We start from the raw sequence: 11,354 nt of genomic DNA, 5'->3' as shown, positions 1-11,354 counted from the left end.
GGTTATGCTCTTAATTCTCTATTTACCAGCTCCAGTGGTATTCTCCAACGTACTCCCCTCTCTGTCAACAAAACACTCACGTGGCTGCTGACAGAGTTACAGGGAACATCCACTGAGTAGCAGTTGAATTTCCTCCCATTCTCTACCCCAGTGGCCACGGAGGAGAGGCTGACATCTCTGGCTACAACCAGTCTCAGCTTTGAGAACTTCAGTTTGGAAAATCCAGTGATGTGAGTAATCGTTAGTCTCTGCCTTTGTCTGTGATGCAAGCCTGTTCACTCCATAGTGAGACCACATCCTTCCTGCTGGGCTGTGACTGCTATAAAATTCGTCCAGTTTCCTCTCCGGCTGTTCCTGAGGCTGGCGTCTGGGTGAGTCCAGCTCTGTGGAGCGGGATGGCTGAAATGGTCTTGGGAAGAATGGGGAGATTGTGTCAAGGGCCAGAACCTGACTAGAGATTTCTTTTGCCAGCCTTCAGGTCTGTCCTTCAACAATGCTTCTGGAATGTTCTTTTATGTTTATCAGTATTTGGGTGCTATGTGTGCGAGTGCGAGTGTGTGTGGGGGGACGGGGGGTGAGGACAGGAGCAGAAACCACTGCTTACACCCATGACTCCAGCAGATTTGCCAAGCATTCCCCCAGGGAGAGGATAGATGGGATGCATAAAAGCAAATGAGTATTTTAGAAACCAAGGGACAGAGAAGGTAAAGGTCAGGGTGGGGTGCACTAGGGTTAGGGATAGGGGAGCACAGAGGAAAGGCAGAGTCCTGATGTGGATGGAAAGATCAATGGAATGGGACCTGGGAGGGTCTGCAGAGCTGGTGGATCTGTCTGGAGTGCCCCCTCCCCTCCTGCCACCTGCCAGATGCATAGGGAATGGATTTGGCGTGGGGTGCACGAGGCCAGGAGTGGAGAGGCAAGAATGAAGATAGAAAGAGAGATGAACGTGTCTGAGATGTCTTGAACATTAAACCGTGTTCTTTATAAATTCCATTTTGGAGAGTTCCAAAGCTTCGCAGGGCCCCTCCCTTCCTTTAACATCATTTATGTCTTTGGGCTAATGTTGTGCTTTTCCAAATTCAGTAATATGAAGGGATCAATTCCAAACAAAGCCAATGTGTTCATCCACCTAAAATCTAAGAGATGTGTATGATCAAAAGATATAGCAGCTTATTTCTAGTCTTTGTGGAACTCAAACTCTAGTTAGGAAACTGAGTTGTTGAACACTATAATGAAAGACTGTGTGATAAAACCTGGGAAAATGTCTTTGCCTTTTAACCATTTATTTTTATCATCTTCGATCATTTTTCCTCCTATCTGACTGAGATACCTCCTTAAGTGGTGGAAGAAACGGTCTCACACTTTTTAAGCTGAGAAAAATGCAATGTTAGGGGCATGACTCAGAAATCAATGACCCTGGTCCAAATCCTGGCTTTGTCCCTCCTGGCTGTGAAACCCTGGGCAAGTCACTTAGCCTGAGACTCAGTCTCTACTTCCACACCATGGGACTAGGAATATAACCTTTGGGCTTTGTGCATCAGTGCAGCCCCTAGCCCATGAGAAGCTCTCAATAATGTGAGTTCTGATAATTATTATAATTGTGATTTTTGCACAGAAACATTAAAGAAATATATGTGTTTATTATTCTCCCTTATCACCCCAAGCTCCATCTCATTTCAGTTTTTATCAATCAGTGGACTGATAAAAGGGCTATTGCAGACCATCCTCTCCTCTACATGCTTTTATGTTCTCTCTCCTTTTCTCTCTCTAGACATATGCTCCCTGTTATCGCCATAGTTACTCACTCCTGGCATCCTTCTTCTTTTGTCCCTTACTCATCTTTCCTTGGTTCAAAACAGAAACAAGAAACCAGTCTTTCAGTTGGAAGGACTGTAAAAAACATATTTTCCACTCTGTCATTTTATAGAAGAGGAAACTGAAGTTGAAGAATAGTGAAGAATTTGTCCAAGGTCACACATAGCCAGTGATCAGTGGGACCAAAGTTCTCTTGGTGATACATCAAGGTGGCATCAGGAACTGGTTTAAGATACACATTGCAATGTTAATGTGACTGTGTTTGTGGGTTTAATTGTTTCTCTCCACAGGGGCACCTTTTTTTCCATGGCTCAGGACACACTCCTGGGTCAAGTCAATAGGAAAACTCTCTGGTAAGTATTTGACTCACTTTTCAAAACTAAAGATGGCAACTTGTTAGAGTCTGGTGATTTTTTTTTTCCTTTCAATCTTCTGGGTTTTTGATAGTTTAGTTCTCTCTGAGGGTAGACTTCTTAAAAGACTTCTTATCCATATGCTGTCTTCACCACCCGATTTCCCAGTGTGGACTTATGCCCAAGGACTCTGACCAGGGCTGCAGATGAGCATGGCAAGCGTCCGCTGCAAGCTGGCTCGTTACCTGGAGGATCTGGAAGACGTAGACTTTAAGAAATTCAAGATGCACTTAGAAGACTATCCTAGTCAGAAGGGCTGCACGTCACTTCCTCGGGGTCAGACAGAGAAAGCAGATCACGTGGATATAGCCACTCTGATGATTGATTTCAATGGAGAGGAGAAAGCATGGGCCATGGCCAAGTGGATTTTTGCTGCAATCAACAGGAGAGACCTTTACGAGAAAGCTAAGAGGGATGAGCCAGAATGGGGTGAGTGGAAGGAAGACAGTGTATTTTTTTAAGTTGTGATAAAATACACATAATATAAAACTTACTGTCAACCATTTTAAAGTGTATGATTCATTGGTTAAGCACATTCACACTTTTGTGCAATCAATCTCCAGAAATCTTTTCATCTTGCAAAACTCTGTATCCATTAAACAACGATTCCTCATTCTACCCTCCCCTCAGCCCCTGGCAACCTCCTTCTGTCTCTATGAATTTGGCTATTCCAGTACCTTTTATAAGTGGAATCATACAGTATTTGTCTTTTTGTGTCTGGCTTATTTCACTCAGCATAAACATCCTCAAGCTTCACCCGTGTTGTCACGTATGGCAGGATTTCGTTCCTTTTTAAGGTGGAATGATGTTTTGTGGTATGTATATACCAGAGTTTGTTCATCCATTCATCCGTCAGTGGACTTTCTGGTTGCTTCTAGCTTTTGATTATTGTGAATAATGTTGCTATGAACATGGCTGTACAAATCTCTTTGAGACCTTGATTTCAATTCTTTTGGGTATATGCCCAGAAGTGGAATTACTGGATTATATTACATTACATTACATTTACATTACATTACAATTACTGGTAATTCTAGTTTAATTTTTTGAGGAATGTTTTTCATAATGGCCGCATCATTTTACACTCCCACTAACAGTGTACAATTGTTCCAGTTTCTCCACATTCTTACCAACACTTATTTTATATATATATTTATATTTTTTTGATAGTAGCAGTCCTAATGGGTGTGAGATGGTATCTCATTGTGGTTTCGATTTGCATTTCCCTATTGACGAGTGACATGAGCACCTTCTCATGTGCTTGTTAGTCATTTGTTTATCTTTGGAGAAATGCCTGTTCAAGTCCCTTTCCCATGTTTTAATTGGGTTGTTTGTCTTTTTTGTTGTTGACTTGTAGGAGTTCTTTATATATCCTGGATATTAACCTCTCATCAGATATATGATTTGCAAATGTTTTCTCCCATTCTATGGGTTGCCTTTTCACTTTGTTGATGGTATCCTTTGACGAGTCAAAGTTAGTATGTTTGTTTATTTGTTTTGTTTGTTTGTTTAAATTTATTTTATTTTTTGGCTGTGTTGGGTCTTCGTTGCGGTGCGTGGGCTTCTCACTGCGGTGGCTTCTCTTGTTGTGGAGCATAGGGTCTAGGTGCATGGGCTTCAGTAGCTGTAGCAGTTGGGCTCAGTAGTTGTGGCTCATGGGCTCTAGAGCAGAGGCTCAGTACTTGTGGTGCATGGGCTTAGTTGCTCTGCGGCATGTGGGATCTTCCTGGACCAGGACTCGAACCCGCGACCCCAGCATTGGCAGGTGGATTCTTAACCACTGTGCCACCAGGGAAGCCCAGTATGCTTGTTTTTTAATCACTTGTTTTATTATCTTGGCTTCATCTTCTTTTTTCTTCTCATGATAGTGCTATGAGAAGATGGAGGAAAGCAGTTTACTTTTTTCTAACTCCTTTAAAAACCTAAGTCAGGGCTCATATACCGCTAGGAATCTTCTCTGATTAGTTACACTTTATCCAAATCTCTCCTGTGCCTGAAACTTCCTCCAGGTCTCCATCTAGCTCCTCATGTGTCTGCCTGCATAGTCAACAAACTTGAATCTCTGCTTCCCATGGCTCAGGGGGCAATCATCTCTCACCTTATAGAACTATGTAATTTCTAGGGAAAAGCTTTTCCTATGGGCATTACTTTGGGTGTTGGAATGATCAAAGAAATACTCTTCATCCTTGTGGACATGCTGAGGGTGAGGTTCTTCCTTCTGGCTCTGGTTCTGAGCAAGGGAAGGGTACAGGGATGGGCTCAGAGGAATCTAGAAAATCACAGGATGTTGAGCTAGCGGAAAGGGGGAATAAAAATGAATCAGCGTTTCTGAAATGGTCAGACAAAAATGGTGGTGTGTATGTAGTATATTCATGCTAGTTTTATATATTTAAACTTCTGTTTTCTAGTGAATGTTTACCCTGTGTTTTCTTCCAACCCGGTACTGTCCATATTGGCGTGTCTAAAGTCAATTAAAATGTATTTCTACTGGCAAAAAAAAAAAAAAAAGAATCATCAGGTCAGAAGCACAGTGAACTGGGGAAGCAATATGGGTCTAATGAGGGAGATAAAAATAATATGGGGGCATGAGAGCAAGGGCATACACCAGTGGGATGTTATAAACAAATTGCGTATAATAACACAGTTATAAATGTGTCAGTACTTACATACTCAGTAACCTTTTTAAAGTATAATAATCATAGTGGCAGAAGCAGTTCACTAAGCAGTTTTTGTGGATTTTATTCATTCTTCACAAGAACCCCAGGAAGCCTGTGCTTTTTCAAATGAACTTTCAGTTTTATTATACTGAGTGAAATAAACCAGCCACAGCCCCTGGTGGTTGCCAGGGGCTGCAGGGAATAGGGAATGGAGAATTGCTGTTTAATGGGTATAGAGTTTCATTTTTACAAGATGAAAAATAATTCTGGAGTTTGGTTGCACAACCATGTGAAGTGAGCCTGGAAAAGGTTTTGGTTGCCCACGACTCTGTTCTAATCAGAGCGAAGACTGGGATTCAATGCCAAGTGTGTCTTTGGTGGAAGCCTGGCCCTTAACCACTGTGCCATTTGGCTTCTACATCTGGGTTTTGGGGTGGAAGAATTATAACTAGGGTTAGAAGTTTTTTGTTTTTATGGGGGGGGGTGCTGGCTAGGGTTAGGTTTTAGGTAAGAATTAAATTTTAGTCTTGGTTGGAGTTAATGTTTCGATTTTGTTTTGTGGTTTTGTGTGTGTTGTTTGAACAGCATTGCCATTCAGAATAAGTAGACACCTATCAGGAATCCTTTATGTAGCTCTTCGGTTCCTGCCCACCTAAAGTTTTCTGTCCCATGTGTTTCCCTTGGTGCCTAGCTCTTATTCTACTGTGTCTAATTTCTCCTGTGAGATGCTTCTTTGGGATGTGTTATTCAGCGATTGTTTAGATCTGTGATTCTCAACTGTGGATGCATGTTGGAGCTTTTAAAATATAATGGTGCCTGGGCTCCACCTCAGAGAATTGACAAAGGATCACCGGGGGTGGAGTCCTGGAATCAGTGTTTTTAAAGCTTTCTAGGTGAATCTAAAGTCAGCCAGGATTCTGAATACTGCAACAGAGAAATAGACATAAGCCAGATTGGTTATTCTTACTCTTGAAGACTCAGGATATGGGTAAGATGAATTTCAGGTGTTTGGGGTCAAGGAAGGATGATATTGCTGGCCTTTAGCCATCTTGGGGATATTGGAAAGTGTGTGGGATGGGCTCAAAACCAGAGCACCAGGGAGGGAGTCTGCCAAAGACAAATGAGGATAAGAAACCTTGACGCCTCACATGTTTACTGTTTGATTTCCAGGCTTGGGAGACAGATTCCAAGACTGGATACAGTGTGGACATAAATCTGGGTGGTATCCATTGCTTTGAAATTAGGAGTACAGGGATGCCCCCAACTGGACATTCAACTGAGCTGTATTCTGGTTTGGGAGATGTTCAGGGCAGGTGCCTTTGACCTGTGCCATGTGTTAGATATTGGATCTCAATGACATCACCTTAATCAGGAGTCCTGGGTTTTGACACTTTGAATTTTTCTTCCTTTTACTCTCAGACAATGCAAATGTTTCTGTGATAAGCCAGGAGGAAAGCCTTGAAGAGGAGTGGATGGGTTTACTGGGGTACCTTTCCAGAATCTCTATTTGTAAAAAAAAGAAAGGTAAGCAATGGGGGTGACACTTCTAGTTGGGTTTGGAGACCTGGTTCTGTAGGTACTTGAAGCTAGGAAGGTGGATAACTTGGTGATCCTAACATGTGCCTGCCCCTTGGGGGTGAAAAGGCCTGTCTCAGGAAATCCACTTCAGCTTAAGGAATAGATTCATGTTTGCATGGCTCCTTGGAGTCCCAGAACCAAGGGGAGGCAATTGAGTGTTTCAGGTTTTATCAGGCATGAGCTGCAGACTACCTAAAGGAGTAAGATTGAATAAAAAGGATCTCCTGGCCGGGGCCAGTTCATATGACGCTTTGCTGTTCTTTTGTTTCACCGTGTCTAGGAAGATTTTGACACCCTAGATTTTCTGGGGCTGTTCATACCCAGGCAGTGGAGAGAAACTGCAACTCCCATTCCTCAATTCCAGTTACCATTCCTTATAGACCACCGGCCCCCGTTGATAGCTCATCTCTGGTGGATGTGCTCAGGCTTCTTCCAAAATCTAACTTTCTGTCTCTGCCACAGATTACTGTAAGAAGTACAGAAAATATGTGAGAAGCAGATTCCAGTGTATCAAAGACAGGAATGCCCGTCTGGGTGAGAGCGTGAACCTCAACAAACGCTTCACCAGGCTACGTCTCATCAAGGAGCACCGGAGCCAGCAGGAGAGAGAACATGAGCTCCTGGCCATTGGTAGGACCTCAGCCAAGATGCAGGATGGCCCCGTGAGTTCCGTGAACTTGGAATTGCTTTTTGATCCTGAGGACCAACACTCTGAGCCTGTGCACACGGTGGTATTCCAGGGAGCAGCGGGCATTGGGAAAACAATACTGGCCAGGAAGATCATGCTGGACTGGGCGTCAGAGGAACTTTACCAGGACAAATTTGACTATTTGTTTTACATTCACTGTCGGGAGGTGAGCCTTGGAATGCAGAGGAGCCTGGGGGACCTGATCGCCAGCTGCTGCCCTGGCCCAAACCCACCCATAGGCAAGATTGTGAGCAAACCTTCCAGGATCCTCTTCCTTATGGATGGTTTTGATGAGCTTCAAGGTGCCTTTGATGAGCGCACAGAAGCACTCTGCACGAACTGGCAGAAGGTAGAGCGGGGAGACATTCTCCTGAGCAGTCTCATCAGAAAAAGACTGCTTCCCGAGGCCTCTCTGCTCATCACCACAAGACCTGTGGCCCTGGAGAAACTTCAGCACTTGCTGGGCCGGGCTCGTCATGTGGAGATCCTGGGTTTCTCAGAGGTCAAAAAGAAGGAATATTTCTTTAAGTATTTCTCAGATGAGCAGCAAGCCAGGGAAGCCTTCAGGCTGATTCAGGAGAATGAGATCCTCTTCACCATGTGCTTTATTCCCCTGGTCTGCTGGATCGTGTGCACGGGGCTGAAACAGCAGATGGACAGTGGCAAGAGTCTTGCTCGGACATCCAAGACCACCACTGCAGTGTATATCTTCTTCCTCTCCAGTTTGTTGCAGTCCCAAGGAGGGAGCCAGGAGCACCACAACTCTGCCACCCTCTGGGGTCTCTGTTCATTGGCTGCAGATGGAATCTGGAACCAGAAAATCCTGTTTGAGGAGTGTGATCTCAGGAATCATGGCCTGCAGAAGGCAGATGTGTCTGCTTTCTTGAGGATGAACCTATTCCAAAAGGAAGTGGACTGTGAGAAATTCTACAGCTTCATCCACATGACCTTCCAGGAGTTCTTTGCTGCCATGTACTATCTGCTGGAAGAGGAGAATCAGGGGGAGACGAGGAACATGCAGCAGAGTAGTTTGAAGCTTCCCAACCGAGATGTGACGGTCCTTCTCGAAAACTACGGCAAGTTTGAAAAAGGGTATCTGATTTTTGTTGTCCGTTTTCTCTTTGGCCTTATAAACCAGGAGAGAACCTCCTACTTGGAGAAAAAACTGAGTTGCAAGATCTCTCAGAAAATCAGGCTGGAGTTGCTAAAATGGATTGAAGCAAAAGCCAAGGCCAAGATGTTACAGATTGAGCCCAGCCAGCTGGAATTGTTCTACTGTTTGTATGAGATGCAGGAGGAGGACTTTGTGCAAAGGGCCATGGGCTATTTCCCCAAAATTGAGATCAAGCTCTCCACAAGAATGGACCATGTGGTTTCTTCTTTTTGTATTGAGAACTGTCACCACATGGAATCACTTTCCCTGAGATTGCTCCATAACTCATCCAAGGAGGAGGAAGAGGAAGAGGAGGAGGAGAAAGAGGAGGAAGTTCAACACTCTGATGTGAACGATTGTGTCCTCTCTGATCCTCATGTCGCATATTCTCAGCGGTAAGGAGTTTCTGCTTCAGGCAGGTGGTAGTATATGTCTTCTATTTTCTAGCCACCTATCTCTTGGCTCTTGCTCTCTCTCCTTCCTTCTCAACTGTCTTGTAAATGCAGTTGCCACAGCTACATAATAATGCCACCACTGCTCATTTCTACCAGACCCCTTCATTGGCAGACATTGACTAGTAGAGAAAGGGTAGGTGGACAAACGCCATGAGAAAAAAGCCAATGAGACAAAAAGCAAATGTTTGGTGGATGCCAATTTAGCACAAGGCATTCTGTGGGGGAAAGAATGGAATAAAAATGTAAACTCAAATTGCTTGTAATGTACTTGGGGCTTTAGTGCATAATACCCTATCAGTACCTAAGGGGCAAAACAACCCCTTTGACTCTGCCCAGGAGCGCAGAGGACAGAGGGCCCTCAGTGTTGGATGCCTGGGGGAGGTTTCTTGGAGGAGTGAAGTTTGAGCCTGCCGTGAAGGATTGATAGGATGTGCGTGAGTGGAAGAGAAGGTAAAGGGATTTGTGCAATGGGTTCTTGTATGAAGAAAGCATGAATATGGTCTGAGGAAGAGTACTTATGTTGGAGAAAATGGGGAGGGACATGGCTTCACTGAAACAACCAATGAGGGGAAATCGAGGGAAATAGGGCTGGAAGGGAGAGAGTGCTCCAAGGCTCCCACCTTGTGTTTGCAGCCAGGCATTTATCAACAGCACCCCCTTCAGGGTCTGTTCACCCCCTTGCTAGGGGGTTGGACGCCAGTTGCTGTGTGTGTACAGTGATGGGATTGAGTTACTTGACTTCTAAGTCCTTGCACAGAAACTGCCACAGCTACAGTGGCTGTGGGGAGGTGGCTGCTCTGTGAATGCTTGGGTTTAACCGCTATAGAAGACACCTGACATAGGACAAAATTAAGGAGAAAGAGAGCTGACCCTTTCACTGGCAGCAATACATTTTCGGCTCCCTCTCTTTGCCTCAGCACCACTACCAGGATGACTTTTCTATTTACTGTCGGGTCATCAAGGACCACCCGCTGGGGCTTCAGTGGTGGCTAAGACCAAGGTCCTGCTCACAGTGACTTACAGTTGGGTTGTGGGGACAGGCAGGAAACAAGGGCAGTTGGTAGAGAGGATGAGCTTTGGCAAGAATACTGGTGGATTGCACCTGGAGCACGTGGGTGGAGCCCTTGAACAGCCGGACCCTGAATGATGGGGCATGAGAGAGCCGTGGATGTGCAAAGGGCAGCCCAGATTGAGGGAATAGTGGGTTCAAAGGGTGGGACGTGGGAAAGCAGGGTACATTTTGACAATGGCAAAGAGTTCAGAATAGCTAGAGAGAAGATGGGAGAGGGAGAGAAAGAGAGAGGGGGACTAAGAGGAGAAGATCTGCTCTCTAGGGCTCTAAAATTGAAGCTGAGTAAACAAGACATCTGACAGAGATCACACAGCTGTGAGCAAGGCTGGCGGAGACTCAGACTAAAACTCCTGATGACAAGCCTGATGCCCATCTTGCTAGATGACAGCTGCCTTCTTCTGAGGGCAGGAGCTTGCTTTGCGTGTTCTAGAGCCTTCGAAGGGCCAGCAGCGTGGGCATCCACCTGGTGCCTGTTAGAAGTGCAGGACTGCAGGCCTGATCCTAGATCCATGGAGTCAGAATCTGCATTTTAACAAGAGCTGAACTTTGAAATCACCTGGAAGTCTTTTTTTTTTTTTAACATTTTTATTGGAGTATAATTGCTGTACAATGGTGTGTTCGTTTCTGCTTTAGCCACTGTGGAGAACAGTATGGAGGTTCCTTCAAAAACCACGAATAGAACTACCATATGACCCAGCTATCCCACTACTGGGCATATACCCTGAGAAAACCATAATTCAAAAAGAGTCATAGGGGCTTCCCTGGTGGCGCAGTGGTTGGGAGTCCGCCTGCCGATGCAGGGGACGCGGGTTCGTGCCCCGGTCTGGGAGGATCCCACATGCCACGGAGCGGCTGCGCCCGTGAGCCATGGCCGCTGGGCCTGCGCGTCCGGAGCCTGTGCCCCGCGATGGGGGAGGCCACAACAGTGAGAGGCCCGCGTACCGCAAAAAAAAAAAAAAAAAAAATAGAGTCATATACCAAAATGTTCATCGCAGCTCTATTTACAATAGCCAGGAGATGGAAGCAACCTAAGTGTCCATCATCGGATGAATGGATAAAGAAGATGTGGCACAGTTATACAATGGAATATTACTCGGCCATAAAAAGAAACGAAATTGAGTTACTTGCAGTGAGGTGGATGGACCTAGAGTCTGTCATACAGAGTGAAGTAAGTCAGAAAGAGAGAGACAAATACTGTATGCTAACACATATATATGGAATCTAAGAAAAAAAAATGTCATGAAGCACCTGGAAGTCTTAAAAATATCAATATGCTTGGTCCCACCTCAGAGATTCTGACTTTATTCCTATGCCCTGGCCTAGGGATTTTCGAGAGCACTGCTGCTGCTATTGTGCAGAACTGGTGAGAACTGGTCTCTGGGTCACTTAGCAGAGTGTCCAGGGCCATGGGCAGGACAGCCGACTGTTGAGGGAGGAGAAGGATGCCTGAGGGAAGGGCCAGAGGGTATTCACAGTCAGCCAAAGTCACAGGCTCTTTCTTAATTGTTTTTTCCTTTTAATTT

At 45.1% G+C, this 11,354-nt stretch overlaps 1 protein-coding gene across 2 annotated transcripts in view; it reads left to right on the top strand.

Annotated features, from left to right (window-relative positions):
• The first annotated feature begins 432 nt into the window (after positions 1-432).
• The window catches only part of NLRP3 (NLR family pyrin domain containing 3), a 55,371-nt gene continuing 44,449 nt past the window's right edge, over positions 433-11,354 (top strand). Inside the window, exons 1-5 of one of the 2 annotated variants that reach the window (XM_033853741.2) lie at positions 433-478; positions 2,106-2,168; positions 2,337-2,657; positions 6,305-6,409; positions 6,926-8,699. In XM_033853741.2, coding sequence (XP_033709632.1) covers positions 2,375-2,657; positions 6,305-6,409; positions 6,926-8,699 — 2,162 coding nt within the window. In that variant the 5' untranslated portion in view covers positions 433-478; positions 2,106-2,168; positions 2,337-2,374. Of the gene's footprint in view, positions 479-754; positions 2,169-2,336; positions 2,658-6,304; positions 6,410-6,925; positions 8,700-11,354 lie in introns of those variants that run through there. The other variant, XR_004525979.2, reaches the window with a different exon arrangement.

Source organism: Tursiops truncatus, chromosome 3 (genome assembly GCF_011762595.2).
Source record: "Tursiops truncatus isolate mTurTru1 chromosome 3, mTurTru1.mat.Y, whole genome shotgun sequence".
Classification (NCBI taxonomy): domain Eukaryota; kingdom Metazoa; phylum Chordata; class Mammalia; order Artiodactyla; family Delphinidae; genus Tursiops; species Tursiops truncatus.
The sequence above is the reverse complement of the archived record's forward strand: the minus strand, read 5'-3'. Positions and strand labels throughout refer to the sequence as shown.